The following is a 25,804-nucleotide window of genomic DNA, read 5'->3' as shown; positions in this document are numbered from 1 at the left end:
CTTGGATGGCAGGCAGCTTAGCCCCAGTGATGAACTGGGCCGTACGCACTACCTTCTGTAGTGCCTTGCGGTCGGAGGTCGAGCAATTGCCGTACCAGGCAGTGATGCAACCAGTCAGGATGCTCTCGATGTTTCAGCTGTAGAACGTTTTGAGGATCTGAGGACCCAATTTTAGAATAAGGCTGTAACGTAACAAAATGTGTAAGAAGTCAAGTGGTCTGAATACTTTCCGAATGCACAGTTTAATACAATACGCAAACAAACAAGACAGATTTATCAATAAATGGCTGTTCATGCTGAAAAGACTTTCAACCATCTTGAATGGACTTTTCTATTCAAAACTTTGGAAGCTTTCACCTTTCCAGCTGAAATACATTTTATGAAAATATTTTCATAATAATTTAAAACATCTCAGGATATCAAATAAAAAGGTGGAAAAAAACTAAATAATGGCAATAGGAAAAATAATAACTGACGATCCCCAGCAATCCTTTAAGTTGACCACAAAAATATTGAATCCTTAGGATGCTTAAGTAACAAACATAAATAAATATTCCATTTCTCAACAATATGAAAGCAGATATAATTCAATTCAAATCTTCCCATGAATCTTACAGGTAGAATAAACCTCTGTAGAACGGCATGGCTGACAAGGTTTTTGCATTTATTTTCAGTATTACCAATTACCCCACCGAAGACATTCTTTTAAAAAAGTACACTCGGTCATATGACTTTAAATGGGCAAATAAAACACATCTCTCACATCTTCCTAATTCTGAGGGTTTAAACCTTCCAGACTTGGAATTGTATCAACTCGCTAACAAAGGCTTTTATATATAGTTAAATGCACCAAATGGGAACATACTGAAGAAGCTCATCTCCAGAATCTTTTTACGTGTTTATTTTCAGAGGATAAAGACAAAAACATTAACTTCATAGTTAGGAACACTATAACAATATGGAAGAAAATGAAACGTATTCTACGAGAACCAATATCACTCCCTAAAAACACAACCCTATGGAACAATCATTGGATAGCTGGATAGCTTTTCAGAACTCAACAATAAATTGGTCCACAAGGAAAACTAAAGGCATAGAAACTGTAAATTACTTGGTAACAGGAAATACATTTATCTGGTTGATAAAATTAAAAAGTAATTTTGAACTGACCAATGTAGACAGTTTCAAATACATGCAACTTATCACGAAATGTAGATTTGAAATCTTTTGGACATCAAAACAACCTTGAGGGAATCTTATTTGAGTCCGAATAGTATGTTCATATGATAGGGAAGATACACAACCTTGCAGAGAGCATATCCAACTGACAATCTCTAAGAAAAAAAATAAACTATTGGAACCCAGACGTAAAAATAACTGATTGGAGCATAACTAACAAAAATACAGTATAAACTGAAGTATAGAATGTATTATACAAGAGACAAAACTCACAAATTCTACAGCACAACGGCAGAGTCATGTCCTAAGTGTAAAACTAATGACTCAATAATCCATGCTTTCTAGGGATGCTACAAATTCCGGAAGTTGTGGGCGGAGCTAGAAAGTTGGGTGACAGAAGTTTTACAATGTAAAGAACAAATCTCCATCTGTCTGCATATTTCAAGACATGGCACATGGGGGTGTCATGAGATACCCAATAGTCTGGACGATTCGCTTCTCGTCACTCATCTTGAAAAAACATGTACTAAACTTGAAAATCAAAGCTCCATTATTAACACAATGAAAACATCTAATGATTTTGTATTGAAATAATGAAATTGCATGGGCGACCGAGGAATACAAATGGTTACAATTTAAGGCCAAGTGGCAAACAATGTAGGCACTAGGGATGGGGGGGTGAGCATGCAGGACTGGGCAGATGAGATGTAGTCATTGTTTGTGTGCATCTAAGTTGTTGTTCGTATATAGAGTGAATAAGAAATACAAATAAAAAAATACAAAATAAAACTTTTTTATTTTTTAAAGAGCTAAATGGACATTACACAGTGGCAGCCTAATGAAATTCAACTGATGTTTGAGTGGAGATCTGAATGCCAACTCACCTGTTAGATCACACAGCATCAGTAGGAGGTGTATAGAGTAAGCTGCCAGACTGGACACTAGCAGCAACTGCAGGGACCGAGTGGACAGGAGTCAATATTCACCACATTCACATCAAAGTGACACACTGATGTAAAATACTGACTCCTGTCCACTCGGTCCCTGCAGCTCAAATTACTACATCTAGAACAACCTACAGTTATCATTTCGCTACTAAAGGAGATAGGTGTAGAGGCGTGGAGCTTCTAGAGAAAGAGCTGAGTAGTGAGCACAAAACGAAGGAGTTAGGGGGCAGCTCTATATTTTAACTTTAAAATATGCTTATATCTGTTCTACTCACCCGAAGCTCACTATACCGGTGTTGGCCATTGCTTAGGCCAGGTCCGGGATGGCACTGCCCATGATGACCTTCATCAGATTGAAGACAGATGGAGGCCCCTCTATCCCTTGCCTCCTCTGGAGAGATAATAGAGCAAGAGAGAGAGAGACAGAAGAGAAAGGGGGGGGGGGTAAACGTACAGATAGCTCAGTCAAATCAATCAGCTCACTATAAAATAACGTACTATTACATGAAAGAACAATGTCAAATTCTAACATAATCCAGGAAGTGAATCAATTTAGAGGAAAGCTTTCAGAGACCCACTGTGCTACTGTGGATGAGAACACTGCAGTGGAATGTAGTGTGGGATCAGTGAATGGAATAGGACATGAGGAGAGTGGATTTGAGCCCTAGCCTGCAGGACAGCTGCCAGAGCTGGGTGTATTGACGATGATGCCTAGTTCGGTTTGGCCTCTAATAGGGGATATCCTGGAGATCCAGCCACAACCCTGGTGTCAATGTCAAAGCAAACCAGAGTATGAGAGTCTGGATTAACCTAGGAGTTATTGGATCTGATATAGTCATGGTTCCAGTAGTGGTGGATAGGAAGTGCGCTATTATTACATCAGGAGGGATAAATATACAGCAGACTAATAATGCAGGGGAAGTTTGGGGTTATCAGAGTATGCAGTAGTGGACCTGTAGTGCTCTCTAAGAGTGATCGGCATTTTGACATAGGCCTTCACAACAGATCTTTATGACAGAGTTCCCTTAGCCTTAACTACAAGAGGGGATATGTGAACTAGCTAGAGGAGAGGCTCCCTCCGTCCTGCACTGAAATGTCTGAGGTGCTCCACTTCCCTTGTAGGCCTGTTTGTTGAGCTGTAATCAGTCATCGTAACGAGTAACCGTCAGTCATTTTAAAGACTTGTGTTGCAATTCTCGACCTCATATTAGGGGTCATTATTTGTCTCGTCAATAACTCTAGGGTTCTCTTTAGCGTCACTTTAGAGTGGGATGTGTGATAAATAAATAATGTTTATCAGGTCATTTCCATGTAAAAAAGGTCCCATGAGCAGCAACATGGGAAGTTCATAGGAACATATAAAATTGGGTGGCAAACGAAAGCTAAGAGCCTTTACATTTTGTGAAATTAAGGCATAGATACATTTTTCATCTTAAAAATTAGGCATAAGTAATGGCTTTGATTTCTGGTCAAACAGATTGAAAAGGAGTCTTAGAAAACAGCTATCACAAAAAGTCTTAGAAGTTAAAGATATGTTGGGTTCTGGTAAAGGAATTTCAATGCACAAGGAATTTTTTTTAAAGACATTTTCTAATTTCTCTACCGCATGAGGAGGGAGAATAAGGAAAGTTTACAGAAGTAACAAGTAAAGGTAGACCTACAAATGTATTAGTGTTTTTCTGATATCCATTTTTGTTTATGAATTAAGTGATTAAAACTTGTAATTCTGTTATCAACTTGGTAACAGAATAACTGAAAAATCAGTAACGGAATTACTGTAATTACATTTGTTACAATGGGGAATCATAGTAGTCACAAACCACAGTTTGATCACCTGCTACGGTTCTCCCTTCCACTGGCATACTGTCATGTTCAGCTCATAACGGTTTTCTTTCCCTTTCTGTCGTGGTCAAAGCGAGTGTGAAAACAGTATGGACAACCCTCCCTCTCTCCAGTTAATGTTACCTCTCCCAGGTCTTACTGACTCCTACCCATGAGCCCCCTCTCTCTTCCCATTTACTGTAACCAGCATCCGCACCCACAGACATTGGACGTCGAAAAGTATTTGAAATTTGGTCAGTCGACCCTGGCCTAGATTTCTACATCCACTGACATCGTTTTTTGGGCTGGTTCAAATCGGCCTTGATTTGGCCCAAATATATATAGACATCTATGGACCAAATCTGAACCAATCATGGACGTCTATGTTTCACATGTTTGGGCACCACAGTACAGTAAAGAAGAGTAGAGTTCAGTACAGTAGAGCACACTAGAGTACAGTATAATATAATGTACTGTGATGTCCAAACTTGTGAAACATAGACATCTATGATTGGTTCAGATTTGGTCCGATCCGATCTAGCTTGGTGGCGGACCTCAAACTAATAGCCAGTGTGTTGAATAATTCCCATGGGGCAGCAGGGTGGTTAGAGCATTGGACTAGTAACCGAAAGGTTGCAAGTTCAAATCCCCGAGCTGACAAGGTACAAAATCTGTTGTTCTGCCCCTGAACAGGCAGTTAACCCACTGTTCCTAGGCAGTCATTGAAATTAAGAATTCGTTCTTAACTGACTTGCCTAGTTAAATAAAGAAAAAAAGAAAAATAAATGCAATATTGCATATTTGTACCTATTTAGGACATATCACCATGAAGAGAATGATATTCATATCCATAATTATGCATTTATGTATAGTAAAGATCACCCAAGAGATAATTCTGTTACTCTAATCCTGTTACCGGGTGTAAATCCACTTCACTTACTGTAGTTTAATAACCTAAATAAATGTTTTCAAACTCAAGGAGTCATGTCTTAGTTTAGCCTATTTTAGAATGCGATTATTAAATACTTACACTTTCGTCTCTAACATATGTTTAGCATTCCCAAACAGACCCATTACAAGTCAGAATGTTAAACAAAAGGAATTTCAATTTACTGACCTCAGAATTTGTCCTCATGTCTGACACAAAATAACCACTGGGAAGTGTTATCAACTTAACCGTCAGTACGCTGGTCTGTATGTCGATTTGTATTTCTGGTTTTCTATTTTCAATACCGACGCAATTCACATGTGATAAACACTATATAGATGAGCCTAACTGAACATCGTCCCACACAATCAGCAGGCAAATTTCACAAACACTTCCAGCTGATTGTGAGGAAACGTGCTTCGGTCAACTACGTTCGGCTATTGTTTACTTATTGTCCATCAAGTGCAACATGTCAGGAGATTGAAAATACAAGCTACAGAACCCATTGGCGCCACATAATGTTGGGTAAACAACACTTTCCTGGGGACACCCCATCTCCACCTCCTACCATCAAAAATACCAACAGCACAGAAAACTGGTAAAAAAGGAAATATAATTTTCCTCAAAATGCTGGCTTATAGAGACTCTTTTTAGGCAGACTTCTTTTAAACTGAATATCCATGGGGTAACCTTGGTAACAGTCTGATGTTTAGGCAGTTCATTGCTGACACCCCATTATTTCTGCAGACATCTTTGAATCTTAATACAGAGGGAGATTTTGCTGTAATTCTTTTACCAAATTTAGCATCTGTACAGTTCTTCCATTAAGTGTTTTTGTAAGATTTTCTGTGTAAATTGTTCAAAGTAGTCCTAGTGCACAGAGTTATGGGTTGTTAAAACGTTGAAAGTTTCAGCCTAATTCCGTTAAAGTGGAATGGCCCCACATCGAAAACAGCAAGAAATACGTAGCCTAACAGTCACCATCTGTTTACTCGAGAATAAATAAAAAAACATGAATTCTAGTGAGTTGTGTACTGTAACTCCCTGGGGCCAAACCACTGTAAAATGTGGACTTGCAATGACAAACAGCATGAGATTAGAATGTGCATGATTTCCAAAGTGCTGAGAGAGACAATGCAAGTGGAACTGAAGTTGTCATGCGAAATAGAATTGCACAGATTGAGCATGTGATTCATGTCCACTACCTACCTACCTGCCAGTCCTCCTTTCTGACTATTTTACTTTACAGCTGGAGATCAAATTTCAATATTTAAACAATGTTGCAAATGTCAGGCAGACCAAGTTTTATACAAATCTCCACTATTGAAAACCAATTTCTAGTCTAAAAGTAATGGGAGATAGTAAATGGGCTTTAATAGCTTTAGCTGGTGGTCACATGTAGAACCAGCTGGAATGCGGTTTTAACCAATCAGCAACCAGGATTAGACCCACCCGTTTATAATTAGGCAACAAGGCTTGAGGGGGTGCTATATGGCCAATATACCACGGCTAAGTGATGTTCTTAGTCATGACACTGCGCAGAGAGCCTGGATACAGCCCTTAGCCGTGGTATATTGGCCACATATCCTGAGGTGCCTTATTGTTATTATAAACTAGTTACCAACATAATTAGAGTAGTAAAAATAAATGTTTTGTCATAGCCGTGGTATACGGTCTGATATACCACGGCTGTCAGCCAATCAGCATTCTGGGCTAGAACCACCCAGTTTATAATAGACTGCATAGCTACTAGAAATCAATTGTAGTGGGCTACATGTAACCTTGGAACATACAAGGGATCCTACGCCTGTTGCAGAAATAAACAACGAAATCCTGGATGCCAATAAGTGAGCACACAATTATTAAACTGATGCCTCTTAATTCCTGGCTAGAGGCTGAATGCTCACTTACATTTCCCAGGAGAGGGGTGGTCTCGTTGCCATGATCAGTGTAAACGGTGGTGCCTTCTACATTGATAATCAGTGTCCGGGTGATTTGACCTCAAGCGAGAGGTTAGTAGTAAGTTACTTACAATAGCTACCTCATCTGTGCAGTTCGTGGTGCCTGGTGGATACAGCGTTTCCTTTAACCAACTAAATCAACTCCACTATGAGGACCCGTATATGCAACAGCTGATTTGAGGTGGTCATATGACATGAAAACGCTTCGGTTTTATTCGTCGCGGATTGGCTAGAAATGCACAGCAAGTCCACTAATGATGACGTCTTAACATGCGCGTGCGCTGCAGCAGCGATGTTGAGGTGGGGAATGCGTTTTAATGTTTATGGTTTTTATTGAATAAAGTAATGAGCTTTCCATGCAATAATATTAACAACAAGTAAGGATTCAATGTTGTTTGCCAATAATTTGTCATATCTATTAGTTAGTCATTTTTCTAATGTTGATATTTAGGTCATATTTTAAGGAGACCTCTACGATTTGTCTTTGCAGGATTGTTCCTAGTATCTTCTCACTACTACAAACTCAAAACTGCGTGAAATCTCGCTATCGATACCGGACCCTGTGTTCAGTGGTCCTGCAGCCGGACCGAGCATCAACTTGTTCTGAGAGTGTTTCGAAGCCGATGCTTGAGCAGCATCAACACCGCGGGATGGATCCCAGCCTATACACCGCTCCTCCTGAGGTCCGAGGTATGACCTGTTTGGATAAAGAAGTCTTCTCCCAGACAGTTATTGTCCCAGCCTTGCGTGTGCCAAAAGAAGTCCTCAATAAATTGGTTAAGAGCCTGAAAAAAGTAGCACTCCAGCGCCCGGGCATACGAAGAGTGGTTGAGGTTGAAGGCAGCGATGACGAGAGGCTCTTGTTGCTGGACCCTGCCAGTGTCTCCTCACCCAGCTCATTCAGCGATGCAGAAGCCGAGGCGTTGCAGTCATTTGGAGTACCTCAAGAGCTCCAGCGGTACGAGCTGCGGCTGACCTATGACAACCTGAAGAGTGAGGAGGTTCTGCGCGCTGTGCTGCCAGAAGGCCAAGACGTCACCTCGGGGTTTAGTCGAGTGGGTCACATTGCGCACATGAACCTGCGTGAGCACCAGCTGCCCTACAGAAACCTCATAGGTGAGTGTGCCACAAACATAATGTACTATTCTGCATCACAACAATCTGTCAGAAGACAGGCATGGGTAACAGTAATGCTATTGACAGGTTATGTATTTTATGCTCTTGAATCCCTGACCACGCTCCCAGGATTGTATTTCCTGAGTGGTCAATTAGCTACAGATGAAGTACGTTAAGTGTGTGTGTGTGTGAGGAATACGATAGTGCCGATTCACTGTTTTACTGACATGATGCAGTCTTGCAAATCCATTACCAGGCCAAGTCATAATGGATAAGAACCCTGGGGTGACCTGTGTGGTCAATAAGACCAACACCATCGACTCCGCCTACCGCAACTTCAAGATGGAGGTGATGGCTGGAGAGGAAAATATGGTGGCTAAAGTAAGTCCTATGAGATTGTGCTTTTGATTAAACATATTTCATCGTGAAATCAGAGGCGTGGGCATTGTATTCCTCCCTTACCCTCCCTCTCATTGTTGCAGGTGCGTGAGAACGGCGCGACATACGAGTTTGATTTCTCCCGTGTGTATTGGAACCCTCGTCTTAGCACCGAGCATGAGCGTGTGGTGGCTCTTCTGAAACGCGGTGACACTGTGCTGGATGTGTTTGCTGGCGTGGGTCCTTTTGCCATCCCCGCTGCCCGCCGTGGCTGCACTGTGCTGGCCAACGACCTCAACCCCGAGTCTCACCGCTGGCTGCAGCACAACTGCAAACTGAACAAGGTGGAGCGTAAGGTCACCACCTTTAACCTGGATGGCAGGGCCTTCATCCAGGGGCCACTGAAGCAGCAGCTGCCTGTCATGATGAAGGGGACAGTCGGTGTGCATGTGGTCATGAACCTTCCTGCCTTGGCCCTGGAGTTCCTGGATGCCTTTAGAGGCCTGCTAGACCAGGGACATTCCTGTGCTGTGAACCTGCCGCAGGTGCACTGCTATGGGTTCTCTAAGGAGGATGACCCCCAGAAAGATGTGGTGGAAAGGGCCTCGGCCAGCCTGGGTTTCTCCCTAGAGGGGTTGTGCTCTGTACATCTAGTGCGGAACGTGGCCCCCAACAAGGAGATGATGTGTGTGAGCTTCACCATCCCCAAAGAGGTTCTCTTCAGCAGAGAGCGCACACAGACGGGTGAGCTTTCATTCACACAGTACCAGGGTTGGGGTTAATTCCACCAATTCAGACTCCAGGTCAGTCTTTGAATTCAGAGATTTCAATCTTATCCAACAAATTCCAATTCCCTCAGGCTTATGTCACTGTTCTGACAGCCTAGCTGTATTGGAAATAGAAGTTGAAATTATTTAAAACAAATCCTGCAATCAATTTGATACTAAGTGCATTAACTGTGAAGTGTACAAATAAGAAATTCCAAACAGTCAATTCCAATGCAATAACTTGAATGAATTCAAATATAATTCAAGATTTGAAATGTCACATTTAATTTGAATTGGCACCAACCCTAAACAGTATAACACACTCTCTGAAAGACTGTAGACTGAAAATACTAATACCATTTGTCCTCTCCTCAGAAGCCATAGAAGAACCAGCCCCAAAGAGACAAAAGTGTGCGGAGACAACAAATTGAATATATTTGACCAAGGAGCTCATTCTGAGACCTTGAATTGTACATTTTATTTTTGAACTCATGTTATTTTATAATAGTGTCAATAAGGCTGACATGATCTAAATCATGGTTATGCCTTGACCTAAAAAGCACATACAATCAGGTATGTGTTGACTGTATTTGAAATACTGGTCCATTATCCAGGTCCCACAAATAGGCATTGTTTCAATAGTTTTCTTATCCAACAACTGTCTTCATGTGTTTGTTTTTTTAAATAAAAAAATAAGATCATACAAAAATGGCAACATATACATCCTGATCAGACTTCAGACCAAAGTCCACTGTCCATAGCTCCCTCCACAATGTAGAACAGGGGGGGGTCATTTGAGTCCTGTGATAATTGACAGCTTCATATTTCTGAATTTCTGTGTCAGTTCCAGAGGGGGTCAGTCCAGTAACGGCATCCTGGATGGCTCGATGACACACAGGTCCTGGGGCCATGTCCTGGGGCTGGGCAATGTGCACGTGGTTCAGATACCTGCAAATGGAAAGAGAGAAGAAACGTCTCAGTTAAAAATATAATTTTGCAACATCCTAATGTAAGCACCTGTAGGCTATTATCCCCTCTCCTTCAACATCCCTATATTAGCATCACTGCTACTAGCTGTATATGTGATGTAAATATCACTCGACAGTGTGAGACCTTTAAAAATGACCCCGGCTACACCCCCCCAAACCTCTTTCTCAATGCCAAGGGTCTGGATCACGTTCTGCGCATGTTATTTTACACACACACACACATTGGTTTTTCTAACGTAACTGCTGCCCACACTGCCCCACATTTCACTTTTTAACTTACCCTCTTCTGAACCATGATGATGTAGCTTAAATTTGTATGAACATGTCAATGTATTTTGTGTAAAACATGTAAATAGCTGCTTGTAGCCAACTACTAACATGAAATAACACTTATGTTTACTGAGGAATGGAATGCAATAGTTCATACAGTTGAGTACAACATGACGTTTGTAGGAAATCGCGCTTATACTTAATAGCCTACTGAGGGAATGCAATAGTTTGAAAAGTTGTTTGTAGGCTACACCACTGATCAGACAAAAGGCGACCAAGGAGGTGAGAGGCAGCGGAGCACTCAGCACAGCAGCTACGTAGGCAGCGGAGTACTCAGCACAGCAGCTACGTAGGCAGCGGAGTACTCAGCACAGCAGCTACGTAGGCAGCGGAGTACTCAGCACAGCAGCTACGTAGGCAGCGGAGCACTCAGCACAGCAGCTACGTAGGCAGCGGAGCACTCAGCACAGCAGCTACGTAGGCAGCGGAGTACTCAGCACAGCAGCTACGTAGGCAGCGGAGCACTCAGCACATCAGCTACGTAGGCAGCGGAGCACTCAGCACATCAGCTACGTAGGTAGCGGAGCACTCAGCACAGCAGCTACGTAGGCAGCGGAGCACTCAGCACAGCAGCTACGTAGGTAGCGGAGCCCTCAGCACAGCAGCTACGTAGGTAGCGGAGCCCTTAGCACAGCAGCTACGTAGGTAGCGGAGCACTCAGCACAGCAGCTACGTAGGTAGCGGAGCACTCAGCACAGCAGCTACGTAGGTAGCGGAGCACTCAGCACAGCAGCTACGTAGGTAGCGGAGCACTCAGCACAGCAGCTACGTAGGCAGCGGAGCGGGCACATGGCAGAAATAATGTTTTTAGCCTGGACAAAGTGGGATATAGAAACTCTACCCGTAGCCACTCCATATAGCATTCTGGGTTTATTTTATTTTTAAGTGTGTACAGATGTAACCCTAGCCCACCAAGGACACTATTTCAGCTTTTCAGAAGATGGCAAGTCACTGTTTATTTTCACTCTGAGCTGTAGATGGAAAAACAGCACTGAGCTGTCGAATTAGACCCTAGTCCATGGTGACCAGTGCTCTTCCACTGGGGGGACCTGTAGCCCCACGCTCTCTAATCCTTCCTCCTCACACACACACACTCAGGTCCTGGGCTGTCAGTTAGCTCAGTGGGCACTAGGGGAACAACTCTCCTCCCTCCTCTTGGCCTCCCTCAGTGGGTTCTACAGTCTCTGGCTACTAAGCTAACATAGTCCTCAAGCGACTGAGGTCCAAAGCAACAAAGACAGCACACACTCACCCCCCTCCTTTCCCACACTCACAGCCCCAGCAGAAAGTGCTAAAGCCCCCACACGAGTCAGGCTTTGTGCCCCCTGTCCCTGAGAGCCAGGGAAACTTCAAAGTGAAATAGGAAGCGAGAGCACAGACAGCCCTCTGATTTGTGCTCCGGTTCAGTCTGCTTTACAGAGTAACCCAACACCTGTGGGGAGGCTCAGAGTGAAACTGGGAGGGAGGAGGAGGTGGTGTGTGTGTGTGTGTGTGGAATACATGTGTTTATGGAGCATTTCTTTTTGGCAGTTTGCATGCGTGTCAGTGTGTATTTAACATTGTTTTTCCTCGTGAGTTTCCATGATGTACAATATATGGAAAATAGACTAATATCTAAAAACCAACTGCTAAGCATAATATATACATGGTCATTAATATGGCATTTACTAATGTGCTATGCACTTACATGAACAGAAAATGAAGTCTAGTCATCAGTGGTTAAGTTCCAGACATACAAAGATAGGGCAGATCGGGTTTTGTACATAAAGACCACTTCACCCACTAGAGAAACAACACAAGTCCAAAACAGGCATCGCAGTGATTATTAATAATAACTTCATTAAGCACGAGCTCCCTGTAGCCGGTCCTTCACAGCGCACTTGAGGGAGGCCTTCTCCGATGGCTTCCTGCTCCTCTCCCCACAGCAGATGAGTGCCGTCTATTGATTATATTGTACTGGGCCTTTTTAACAGTGAAAAAGTGGTCTATTTCCAGTCCGGCTAAGTCTGCTCTTCCTGCTAATCTAATCCCCAAGCTACACATGTGGTCATTCCTTCCAAGAAAGCTGAGAGCCCTGTAACTTTATACCAGTCTGCCCCTAAGGAAGGAGGAGAAGAGAGGAGAGAGAATAATGGGGGGAGAAGGAGCAAGAGATGGAGAGAGAGCAGGAGGATGCAGAGTGAAATCACCTTTGGGTATCATCACCAGCCAGTCCTCTAGTCTACAGCCATTAAACCAACAGTCTGTCTTCTCCCCCTAACACCACCCGTTAGTTCAGTACTGCTCCATTAACTCTGCGCCCCCTAACACCACCTGTTAGTTCAGTACTGCTCCATTAACTCTGCTCTGCCTAACACCACCCGTTAGTTCAGTACTGCTCCATTAACTCTGCTCTGCCTAACACCACCCGTTAGTTCAGTACTGCTCCATTAACTCTGCTCCGCCTAACACCACCCGTTAGTTCAGTACTGCTCCATTAACACCACCCGTTAGTTCAGTACTGCTCCATTAACTCTGCTCCTGTAAGTGCATCTCGTCCCAAAGCTCTACTTTATACACACACCAGCATAGACGCTTCCAACGAATGTGCACACACACACACACTTCAGCAATCCATCACATCACCCTTCTCTTTAGTGGAAATAACACTGACTGTACTTGACACTGAATACACAGACAGAGGAAGACTACAGACACACAATTAATAGACAGACAAATATTTCACGGACTCCTGGTAGAACATTTGCAAACATACAATGAAGTTTGGTACACACCACGATAGACTGACTACTATACATACTGTGTGAATGAGACACTTAACAGTGTACACGGTGCACTGAACCAGCTTTGACAAAGTTAGACTTACACCTCTCTCCCCCCTCCTTCCCTCCCTTACCCCTCGTTCTTTTTCTCCCAGAGGACTGGCTGCCTTTTGTTCACAGGCCTCTGAAACCCAAGCCGTTTCGGCCGGTAACATCTTTCACTCTCCGGGCCCCACTGGAGCATTAACTGCAACTCGATCTGGGCCTTTTCAAAGCCTCCTGTTATTGGGTAAATATGGGTCACTTTGGAATGGTCCATTATGTCGCTTAGGGGGGCGGGAATAGACTAATGCAGACGATAGAGATGACTGAATGACATGTGAGCATGGGTGATTTTAGTTGGTTCTTTAGTTCATACAAAAACCCATGAGGACACACATGCCCCATGGATCCTATAGACTGCCAAGCTCTTTGTTATACTACATTGTCCTACACTTTTGAATAAACTAAATCAGATGAGGTGTGGCAACGGCAAACTGTAAGAAACCTAGTGTTAAATCTAAAAACACGAGTGTCTTGGATGAGTGAATTACCACAATGAACAATATTCTCACTGATGGAGTAATCAAAATATTATTCTAGAACCCCTGTTTCTCAGTATTCATGCTGCCATCCACCCCTTTCTGAGAGCCAAACGACTCCAAACTGCTGGAGCTAACAGCACATTTCCTCTCTGGTTTGGAACGGTGAATACCTGGGCAATTTCTCCTGCTTAAAGCTAATAATAGTATTGGATTTCCCGCCTGGACCCCAAAAGTATTCCCTGCTCCCTTTGCCTGGAAAATTACACGCCGGCGGCCCATGCTAAAATGTTCCGGAAGATTCCGCGTGGATTCCAGCTGAGTGTAACTTCTCTGTGTTCAGTTTCAAGTTTTATTGTCACACATGAACAAGACAGGTTGTGTGTGTGGAAGGCAGGAAGGGTGTAAGACTTCTTCAGTAAAATAGCTGCAGGACTGAGAGTGAAAACAGCCTAGATTGGAGCAGCTATATTATGTGAAGGACTGGCAGGCTGGCTGGATCAGGGCTCCTGTCTAGACTCCATGTGTTGGCTGTGGGGAAACCCAGCCATGATGGAAAGAAGATCTCAGATATAATGCTGCCACGCCTGCCTATAGATCATGACCATCACTTAGTGGTGCCCTCACAAACCACATACAGACATGACAAAGCATTAAATGTGGACCACTCTTACACATTGATTGAAACTATGGGGTTTGACAGGTTGCATTCCCATATTAAAACATCTCTGTATACCGTAAGCAGGTCTGAGTGGGTTGTGCTCTTGTACACAATAGGGTATCAGTATAAATTATCTGCATTGAGTGAGAGAGTGCATAATAGAAGCTCTTTCCTATCAGAAAAGCTGTGAATCACTGAAGCATGGCGTCTAGTAGCGATGGCCAGCTGCTGTTACAGCATGTCTCCCTCCCTCTGCACTTTACTTTCACAAAGGTCTGGTCACTGACCCCAGACCAGGCTGCAGCTCAGCACCTGTCTGCTCCTAGACCACACTCTCTGATCCTGGGACTGCAGTAGTTTTTTTGCTGTACAAAGGATCAAAGAGATGCGTTACTTCACATGACTCATGTCAGAGGCTGAGCATCCTAACTCGTCACTAATACGCTATGGAACAAAACTTGGAGAATTCTACTCTGTGTATGGTGCGAAAAACAATTGGCGAAACCCAATAAATCAATTTTCACCTATCGGAGACTCTATGGCCTCCTGGTTGAAGATGGCCGAGCTACTGTAAGATATTAGGGCTGAGAGTTAAGGTCAGTGGTTGGGAGGCCCTGGCTGGATCTCTCCACAGATGCCTGTTTCATACTTCTGAAAGGCCAGTCATGAGCCTCTTGGACAGCAGGCCTCATGTCCGGAAGTCTTCCTTTAGCGCTCCAATCCAGCAGAGTTTGGGAATCCTGGCCTGGGAATAAGGGGGTGGTGGTGCAGAGCCACACACCTGTCGGATGATTTGTCATTATAGAGGGGTCAGCACTCAGCTGTCACCCCCTAATCACCCTCCTCACCCCGCCCCGCTTCTCCAAAAACACCCCCTGCATTCCTTAGCAAGCTCCAGTTACACACACTCACAACTCTACTACCCCTCCCCATCCCCTGCTGCCCTAAGAACAGCGCTGTGCAGGACCGAGCCAGAGACTCTATGTGTGTGTGTGTGTGTGTGTGTGTGTGTGTGTGTGTGTGTGTGTGTGTGTGTGTGTGTGTGTGTGTGTGTGTGTGTGTGTGTGTCGGTGTGTGTGTGTGTGTGTGTGTGTGTGTGTGTGTGTGTGTGTGTGTGTGTGTGTGTGTGTGTGTGTGTGTGTGTGCATGCGTTACAGGGTACAGTGACCTGCGTATCTTTCCCAAAACCGTAATAACAATACACTTCCTCTGCAAAAACAAAACAGCAGAATTTCCTAAAAGGTATGCAAGCTAAAAACCCTGGAACACATCCAGCCGGGCCAGGAACAAAACCCCTGCAGTGGAGCCAAACATAGAACGCTCTCACAGGTATACTATATCTGTCAACAGCAGCCTTTCATCATCAGGGGCCAGAGGCCAGTCTCGTTTCCCTGGGATGGAGTTTCCTCCAGGACATGGTAGTGTGAGATTCTATCCTCCACGACCATTAGGATGATACGACACGGCCCAAAACCCCCCGTTGTACACAGGACACTCAGTCTGAGTGACAAGTCTACACACACTCAGTCACTACTAGGCCATCGACTCCTTTTCCATGATCATATATCTTATCACTAGCGGGTCAACCCCACTGACAGAGAGGGTGTGTCTGTGTCTCTCAGAGAGCCATACGGAGTATCACTAACACTTAGTTAAGAGGGGACCACTTTTAGGGTGTTAACACAATCATTGTAAGACACTTAACATTAACCCTTATAGAAACTCACTCATTTTGCAGTGATTGACAACTAGCAATCACAACTTGTAAGGACAGTTTATATGAAAACACAGCAAAGGGGTATGAATGACGCAGGTAGTTGTGTATCTGATATGAAGGCATTATAAAGAACAGAGGCTTACGCTGATGCCTAAATCCTGAGTTTCTTCACAAAGCGTCAACTGCCACTGCTCATCCAGGACTGTGTCACAGACCTGTACTTCACCTGTCTGGCCTGATGGGGGCGGTAGAGGCTGCCTGACAGGACATCAATGGCATGGAAACCCACCAAACTAGCCACTTGATACAGGAACCCACATTTCAAGGCAGTGAGATGCCTGGCAGGTACTGAGTATCCATCTATCTATCCCCGGGAGAGCAGGGAGAATACTGTGGGCTGGAGGCGGGGGGAAATTTGCAGTGTCCTCGTTAACCAAATGGGTCCGTAAACAATGGAAGGGCATATGCTCTTCACAGAATGGCTGTTAGCGCCAGACAGACCCACAAACACACACACGGGAGTATTGATTGTCATATGTAGCATATTGTAAATAGAACACCGGTATACTGTGGAAGAAAAGCCTTTTCCCAGGTGGGTTCCAAAACACTGGTATCAGTTTACACAGCACCTCGAGCTATAGGGAGAAGCAAGAGCATTTCAATTAGTGAAAGAGGGAGGGAGAGAGAAAGAAAAACACAAAGAGACAGAAAGGGGGGGTGGATTCATCCATCATACTGGAGGTACCTACTACAAGTCCCCACAGCGCAGCCCCATATGACGGGAGTTTGTTTTCTTTCCCGAGCTCTTAAGAGGGGAAAATGAGCCAGCTAATCCCACTGCACATCACAGAGCCCTGGGCCCTGGGGGGAAGGGGGGGGGGGACAGGACTCTACTGTGCCAATATGGTGTGTGTGTGTATATAGCTAGGGTGAGAGTTGCCCCATTCGGTTGACATCAAAGCCTACACCCCTGACTGACTGACAGTCCCAGTCCTGCCTACACCCCTGACTGACTGACAGTCCCAGTCCTGCCTACACCCCTGACTGACTGACAATCCCAGTCCTGCCTACACCCCTGACTGACTGACAGTCCCAGTCCTGCCTTACACACCTCTGCACATATTGGGTTAATGTATAAATAGTTAGGAGATATTGCCACTCGCTCTCTCTTTTGGGAGTTGACGCTACAGCCTCCAGCCAGCGCTACAAATAAACAAAGGGGGGAGTAGGCAGGCAAATACCCACCCCTGGTTATCCCTGGCCTGCCCTGGTGGTTTCTCCTTCACTGGGGCTTGGCTGGTCTGTTCGTGTGCCTGTGTGGGAACACCACCCACCCGCCTGGGGAAGGGGCTGGCAAGGGGCCCTCATAAGAAAAACTAAAACAGCCGTCTCTTTCAGAACCCAGTGAAAGATTGGCGCGGCCATGACGACCCATCTCTATCTGCTGTTTTTATGTTCAGACAAACCCATGAAGCTAAAGAGCTTTCTACTGTAAGAGACATCTCCTCCTCCAATCCACTGGCCTAATGACTCACACTCAAGAACCAATCAATATTTGCACAGATCGCATTAAGAGACAACAGATCCAGTTAATACAGAGCTATACCGTTCTGCTCCCGTTTCCTACAACAGAGAACATTATGACTGCAGGTCAGGATACGGAGTGGATACTGTACTATACAACATTCACATATCCCCCTGGTATTAGCCCAGCTACCCCTGTAACGGAGAGAAGAACCACCCATACACTACCCCCTATGTCCTGGCTTCCCCACAAGAGTAGTACAGTGTCTGGCCATGCAAGAGTAGCTATACTATACTAGTAGCTATACTATAACATCAGAGATGAGAGCTGATCATGTGCTGAGAGTGATGCTGGGGAAAACACAGTTCATCCTGTGGGTATAACCCTGCTTTAAAGATCTCTCTCCCACATTCTCACATAGCCAAAAGATGCTGCAGGAACTATGCAAATGTCAAATCTGTGAGCTACAGCTGTCGTTCATGCTCTCTGCTCTGAGAGGGTGTGGATAGAGCATGCAGAGAGGCAGTACCTTGCAATGGTAGACTTCATCCAGCTAGCTGCTACACAACTAGGCCACTGCCCGAATCTGGCAACCTGAGCTTTTGAGAAACAGAAATATTTGTTACACACAATGATCTTATAGCATACATCTCTATGATTAATTACTGTTATGTTGGACATTTCAAAATCGCCTCAAATCTAGAAAAAAGTTTAGACAAATTATGTAATTGTAGTAAAACCAGATCAAAGGCTTGGGTTCATCTGAGGTCATACTATACAGCACCTTTCTTACCTTCATCCAGCCCCATAACTCAACCATCAAAGCTACATAGTGTGTGCGAGCACACATTATTTGAGAGGCCTTCACTGTGAGGTTTCCATCACTCGGCTCCCTCTGTCCCAGGACAGCCCTCCAGGTCCCTGTGAAGACCTCTACCCCTCCGTCCCCCTGCCCTCCCAGGACCATCAAATTGACTTGATGCCAGCTGGGATTGTATGGAAAAACCATTTTAGGCCATTTTGTGTAGAAAGAGCAAACAGTCCATCTGGAGTGGTCCTCATCAGCCCAGCACACGCCTGCTGCTCTCCACACACAGAGAGTGGGAGACGCACAGGAGCCACAGTGACTGAGATTTACTGTCTCCTACTACTAGAGGGAAGAAAGGAGAGGGAGGGAGTGAGTTGGACATGACTTAAACCTTGTTTAATGTAGGGGAGAGGTTGGGAAGCCAGAGGTGAGAGGTCATAGTGGGTAGTGAGCCAGGTTTAGTTGACCTTGGAACTCCTACATCCTGCAGAGCAGGGCCAGAGCCGGGAGAGAGAGATGGAGTCAGACCTGGAGTCAGGCCAGCCTGGGACTGAGATCTAGGAGGGACGCCTGCCAGAAAGTTATGATTGTCACAGCTCCTCAGCCAACACTGCCTCTCTCACACACACACAAAAACAGGCCTCAAGTCAGTATACTTTCAACACACAGTGTGTGTGTATTATGAAGCAGAAAAGCTCTCTATGGCCAGGGAAAGATTACGAACGCCACTGTGGTAGCTTGACAACAAAGTTCCTTTCTCTGTATATGTCCCAATCAATCCCCTCCATCCATCCCTCCCTCCCTCAGAGAGAGCTTGAACCCTTCAGCCAGACTCCAGTGAGTCTGACGAGCCTGCATGTCTGAGGAGCACTACTTCCTGGTCTGCAGCTCAGGGTCCCCTGGAGAGGAGCTCCAGACTAAACACCCCACCCACCCTCCCATCGCTCAGCTGCTCCCCTTCACTCCGAGCAAGCGACGAGAGACGACCGCCTCATAACCAACAACCAACCACCCCCGACAGAAACCTCACTTTTTCCAACAATTAAGGAGAGCAGGGAGGGGAGGGGAGGAGAAGAGGATGAGGGGGTAAGACTTCAAAATATTATCCACATTGGCATTTAGCGTAGCACGTTGAGCAACCGCTGTCACAGTGATGGACTAATTTCAGGGTGACCTGCGCCAATACAAACAACTGCTCTTTCTAGCTTTCATTGTCAGCACTTGAGGTTTTAGTCGAAATTTTGAGTATGGCGCTGCCAATGTCTCCTTCTCCCTCTTTCCTCACACAGGATTAGTCCTTGTCCAAGATTGACTCCCCCCTCCCTTCTCTCTGGAGCGGCAGAGAGCTTGGGTCTTTCATCGCCTACACAGTCAGAGCTTAGGAAGTGCACCAGAAAACACACACACACACACACACACACACACACACACACACACACACACACACACACACACACACACACACACACACACACACACACGTGTAAGCACACAAAATGTACTCCATCTATTCCTCAAAGACTCACAACCGCATGTGCGCATGCTCACACACACGCAGCCGCACAGAGAAAAAAGGTTCTGACATCAAAGACAAGGACACATAAACAAGCTCCCTCTTTCCATTTCTCAAAGATACACACACTCAAGACCAAAACAAACCTTCTCTAACACACAAAATGGACATAACTTCCAAAACAGTAACACATGTTCATATACCATCATTCAGGATCTTTTATCTGCAGGCAGCAGAAGCAGATACTAAAATAGTGTCCCTCTGCAGTTTGTGGCTGTTGTGTGGAATCAAGTGGGTAAAGTTTCAAGATGCAGGTCCCAGCCATGTCATGAGGAGTGAACCAGGCCTGAGGTGAGGTAGGGTTCCAGAAGGGGACAGTATTGACCCAGCCACACCTGTCCTGAACATACATGGACAGGTCACACTCAGGACTAGAGGTCGACCGATTAATCGGATTGGCCGATTAATTAGGGCCGACTTCAAGTTTTCATAACAAACGGAAATCAGTATTTTTGGACACCGTTTTGGACATTTTTTCCCCCCCTCTGTCATTGCCAACAAAGGGTATATAACATAGTATTGAGATAAACTTTTTTTATTGACCAAATACTTATTTTCCACCATAATTTGCAAATAAATTCATTAAAAATCCTACAGTGTGATTTTCTAGATTTTTTTTTCTCATTTTGTCTGTCATAGTTGAAGTGTACCTATGATGAAAATTACAGGCCTCTCTCGTCTTTTTAATTGGGAGAACTTGCACAATTGGTGGCTGACTAAATACTTTTTTGTCCCACTGTATATATTTTTAAACCTGCATATTTAATTAATATTGCCTGCTAACATGAATTTCTTTTAACTAGCTAAATTGTGTCACTTCTCTTCCAACAGAGTCAGGGTATATGCAGCAGTTTGGGCCGCCTGGCTCGTTGTGAACTGTGTGAAGGTTATTTCTTCCGAACAAAGAAAGCCAACTTCACCAAACGGGGGATGATTTAAACAAAAGCGCATTTGCGAAAAAAGCACAATCATTGCACGACTGTACCTAACCATAAACACCAATGCCTTTCTTAAAATCAATACACAGAAGTATATTTTTTTAACCTGCATATTTAGCTAAAAGAAATCCAGGTTAGCAGGCAATATCAACCAGGTGTAATTGTGTCACTTCTCTTGCGTTCATTCATTTATTTGATAGAGCAGTCTGACTGAGCGGTGGCAGGCAGCAGCAGGCTCGTCAGCATTCATTCAAACAGCACTTTCGTGCGTTTTGCCAGCAGCTCTTCGCGGTGCTTCAAGCATTGAGCTGTTTATGACTTCAAGCCTATCAACTCCAATGTGAAATGGATAGCTAGTTAACGGGGTGCGTGCTAATAGCGTTTCAAACGTCACTCGCTCTGAGACTTGGAGTAGTTGTTCCCCTTGCTCAGCAAGGGCCGCGGATTTTGTGGAGAGATTGGTAACGATGCTTCGAGGGTGGCTGTTGTCGATGTCTTCCTGGTTCGAGCCCAGGTAGGGGCGAGGAGAGGGACAGAAGCTATACTGTTACACTGGTAATACTAAAGTGCCTAAGAATATCCAATAGTCAAAGGTATATGAAATACAAATGGTATAGAGAGAAATAGTCCTATAAATACTATATTAACTACAACCTAAAAACCTCTTACCTTGGAATATTGAAGACTCATGTTAAAAGGAACCACCAGTTTTCATATGTTCTCATGTTCTGAGAAAGGAACTTAACCGTTAGCTTTTTACATGGCACATATTGCACTTTTACTTTCTTCTCCAACACTTTGTTTTTGCATTATTTAAACCAAATTGAAAATGTTTCATTATTTATTTGAGGCTAAATTGATTTTTATTGATGTATTATATTAAGTTAAAATAAGTGTTAATTCAGTATTGTTGTAATTGTCATTATTACAAATAATGACAATAATCCGTATCGGCGTTGAAAAATCATAATCTGTCGACCACTACTCAGGACTACAGTAAGCTACCTGGTCAAACTTCACCTTCAGGGGTCAAGTTGACAGCTGAGGAAAAGGCCTGATCCTCTGGCCTATGAGAATTCACATTCTATTATGTTAAGGTAAGGCACAGCAACAGGTATTTTCAGAGCATATCATGTTAATGCATGGACATGTGTATGTGCCAATCAATGAGACAGAATGAGTGACACTTCCTTTTCATAAAATGTCTTCACACTATAGAGGGCCTCCTCCGTTCTGTGGTTTCTTGCACACACACACACACACACACACACACACACACACACACACACACACACACACACACACACACACACACACACACACACACACACACACACACACACACACACACACACACACACACACACACACACACACATCAGGGGAAGTGTGTTTCTGAGATTGTGCGTGTGTGCGGGGGGGGGGTAAGCTGAATGGACACTTTCAAAGGTCCCCATTGCCTGAACATGCAGCCTTTTCTCTTTCCCCCAGTATTGAAGCAGCTGTCTTTAATAAGAGCACGGCCCATATTTATTCAGGTACAGCAGAGAGAGGGAAAGACAGCGAGAGAGAGAGGCGTGGCCCTTCTTTTTCCTGGCAGCCTCACAGCGCTCCTGCGGTTTTTTGGGGGGCAAAGGGACAAGGAGAAAGAGACGGAGAGAGAGGGAAACACACACACAGAGTGAGTGGGGGGAGGGAGGCCCTAGCATAAAAAGCAAGGCTTCGCTCGCATCCTGTGCAGAGCCGGGCCCCAGAGGCCCCAGGGCCACACGGGGGTGTGTGCGGCTATGCGCTCAACTCTCCCCTCCCTCCAGACTCCCCTGTCCAAGACAAATCACCAGTGGTGCTGCTGTCACCATGGGCCCTGACCAAGACAAACAGCCCTTTTTAAAATAAGACCCTAGCCCCTCCGACAGCCCCTCCTTCCCTAACCATAACCCCTTCACTCACTCTCTCACACACACACCATAGGTCAGAAAACAGACTCTGGCCCAACCCTGCACTGGAGAACTCCCTTTCAACCTCTCCACCCTCTCCATAACCTCCCTCTATTCTCCACATGCCGTTCAACTCTCACCACATCACAGCATTTCTGTTGTGGCCAAAAATGCAGAGTGGGACATGTGAATGTGTATGACCTGTGCACATTTTTGGTGTGTGCCTGAGACTGTGTGTGTGTGTGCGCGCACCACCACCGCGTGTGCATAAACTCTGAACTTAGCTGAATGACAAAACTGCCAACAATGCAGAAGTGTCAGCAGAATTCCAGCTTCTGCTAACAGAGCATACTGCATCATGGGAGTTGTTGTTTATTTGTCAGACTGGGCTACAGTAGTCGGTCGCTGCCTGCTCCAGAGGGACTAGTGTTCATCATTGAGGAGACTAATTTATCTCAGGTGGCAGAGCCCTTCCCCTCCAGCCCTAGTCCTGCAGGACCCCTGAACTGCTGACACCAGACCCCCTGTGTCCCCCTCCTCTTCCCCCTTCCGTCCCCCTCTCATCAGTCAGCTCCAGCATGCGGCAAAACATTTTGAGATGTGTTTCATCTGCATATTGATCAGCCTAGCCAAAAGAACCAAAACCTCAGCATTACACTGCATACATAATGTAAAAGTAGAACCAGTTATTCTACTAAACTCTCCTGCATCCATTAAGAAGGAAGGCTTCACTTCAATTAGGTGGTTCAGGAGTTCATTATGGAAATCAAAAGGGCATTTTTTATTACATATTTAAAAAACTAAACTCAATGGAAACTCATTATCCCTCACAAGGGTTCGAAAATCTTCCTTGCAAATTGCAATATGATCAACTGGAAGCCACAGAAAATAAAATATCTGCTGAATGACAGTTACTATGAGGTGGAAATGACAACGGCTCATCTCTTTTCACCAATGAGAACACCCTTATTTGTCTGCATATGCCCCTCTAAGCCAATTGGAGCTCTCCTGGCCGGTGGGAAGGCCTTAGTGCCAGCCTGTCTCCATGCAGACAGACGGTTGGGCTGGGTGCGGACTGATGGATGGGCTGTGTTGTGAGGAGTGGGCCGATGGCATTGAGGAGCGATTGGCCCAGGGGCCCGGCTTTGGGGAAGGCACTTCCTGTGTGTGCTGAAGGACGATGAGGTCCAGGCAAGGCGGGGCTGGGTACAGGGGAACGCTGGCTGTTTGCCCCTTAGAACAAAACCTTCCCCCACCGCTCCTCTCACAGCTAATCAAGGGGGACTCCAGAGAAAAGACCCAGACTTCCAGGCGAGCCTGTACCCTATGTTCCCCTCTCATACCCCCCCCCCTCCCCAACAAGTATACTGTGCCACCCAGACTGTCTGTACAATCATTTAAATGTTATGATGTACACTACTGTGCTGTGCCTATGGACGCATCATATCACTGAGCATCTCTAGATCCTTCTCTCTGGATGTAGTCTACCACAGTGGATGTAGTCTTTCACAGTGCCATCCGTTTTATCACCAAAGCCCCATATACCACCCACCACTGCGACCTGTATGCTCTCATTGGCAAAGTTACTAATATACTAATATAAATACCCAGAATCCATCCTGTGGAGGACACGGTAGGTCATTATAGGTCATTGTAGGTCATTATAATACAGAACAAAGACCACCAATAAGGACCCGGTGATTGATGACGTAGATTAAATTTACAGGAGGGCGGCAAAAGCTATAAAATATAAAAGATGCATATTTGACACGAAGACGAACTGTACGAGTTGTTCAGGCTCTGATCTTGTTGCATCTTGATTACTGTCCGGTAACATAGTCAGGTGCATCAAAGAAAGACCTAGCAAAGTTGCAGCTGGCTCAAAACAAAGCCTTGCACACATGGAACTAACAACATGCATGATAGTCTCTGGTTTGAGGAGAAATTGATTTCATCTCTTCTTAAGAAACATGTCTGTGTTAAAATGCCTAACCACTTGTACAATCTATTTGCTTACACTTTCAAAAACAGACATGCATACATACCCCACCACACATGCCACTATGGGTTTCTTCACCTTACCCAAACCAAAGCCAGATTTAATGCGTTGCTCAGATGATGTAAAGACCTACGCCATTGTGGAATGCTCTGCCTCTAAAGTTGAAAACATAACATGAATCACAGTGCCTCTCCTCTTTCTAAATATCTCATTTAAATGGATATAAGATTGTATATATGAATCATGTGGAAATAGTATTTTGTCGTCTCTTGGTGTCTTTCCAATTTATTTTTATTGATTTAAAAAAGTGAATTACATTCTTGAAATGAAATTGTCTGTACTTTGTCATGCATTTCTACGTTTTATGTGGACCCCAGGAAGAGTAGCTGCTGCATGGGCAATGGCTAATGGGGATCCTAATAAAGTACACCGGTCTGTGTGTGTCTGTCTCTCCAATCACTTACCAATCAAGTGAATTCATCCAGAAACACCAGCGTGGCACAGTGGGTGGCCAACCAAATTACCTAAACCACATCACTGCCATTTGGTAAACTCGCAGGCATGCAAACGACCCACATTAATCTGTAGCTATTGAGAAAATATGCTGTGCCAACCAGTTAGCGTCACCTGCAATTTCTCTTCCAATCAAGTGAAAAGCTTGACCTGAGCAGGCAGCTAAATAGATCTGATATCTACATATTCTCTTCCAATCCATAAAGGTTGAAAGAGGTTCATATGTCTGCCTTGCCTCGCAGTCGAAAGACTGACTTCAGTTTCTCACGCCCTTGACCGTGGTCATTGAGCGAGAAATGTGATCCTTCTTCAGGACGTTTGCAGCACTGTTCGATCTGGGCCGGTGCCATTAGCCGCCATAAAGGGATTTTCCA

At 44.7% G+C, this 25,804-nt stretch overlaps 1 protein-coding gene, 1 long non-coding RNA gene and 1 pseudogene across 7 annotated transcripts in view; 1 reads left to right on the top strand and 2 right to left on the bottom strand.

The window, feature by feature from the left end:
• Positions 1-7,000, bottom strand: part of LOC118362577 (uncharacterized) — a 38,294-nt gene extending 31,294 nt beyond the window's left edge. For 2 of the 5 annotated variants that reach the window (XR_004821239.2, XR_004821241.2), the window contains exons 1-3: positions 6,787-7,000; positions 2,402-2,517; positions 2,064-2,130 (exon numbers count right to left, since the gene is read on the bottom strand). This is a non-coding gene — a long non-coding RNA (uncharacterized LOC118362577). The remainder of the gene's footprint in view (positions 1-2,063; positions 2,131-2,401; positions 2,518-6,786) is intronic. The other 3 variants (XR_008086241.1, XR_004821238.2, XR_004821237.2) reach the window with 3 other exon arrangements.
• Positions 7,001-7,021: 21 nt separating this feature from the next.
• LOC118362576 (tRNA (guanine(37)-N1)-methyltransferase-like) lies at positions 7,022-9,812 on the top strand. 2 transcript variants are annotated; one of them, XM_035743009.2, is made up of 5 exons: positions 7,022-7,136; positions 7,327-7,952; positions 8,209-8,333; positions 8,435-9,074; positions 9,473-9,812. In XM_035743009.2, the coding sequence occupies exons 1-5, from the start codon at positions 7,072-7,074 to the stop codon at positions 9,526-9,528; spliced, it is 1,512 nt and encodes a 503-aa protein (XP_035598902.1). In that variant the 5' UTR covers positions 7,022-7,071; the 3' UTR covers positions 9,529-9,812. The 2 variants fall into 2 exon arrangements, with proteins under 2 accessions (XP_035598902.1, XP_052342247.1); XM_052486287.1 differs by having other exon boundaries at positions 7,085-7,213.
• The window catches only part of LOC118362175 (CDK-activating kinase assembly factor MAT1-like), a 67,980-nt pseudogene continuing 51,736 nt past the window's right edge, over positions 9,561-25,804 (bottom strand).

This window comes from Oncorhynchus keta, chromosome 29 (genome assembly GCF_023373465.1).
Source record: "Oncorhynchus keta strain PuntledgeMale-10-30-2019 chromosome 29, Oket_V2, whole genome shotgun sequence".
NCBI lineage: Eukaryota > Metazoa > Chordata > Actinopteri > Salmoniformes > Salmonidae > Oncorhynchus > Oncorhynchus keta.
The sequence above is the reverse complement of the archived record's forward strand: the minus strand, read 5'-3'. Positions and strand labels throughout refer to the sequence as shown.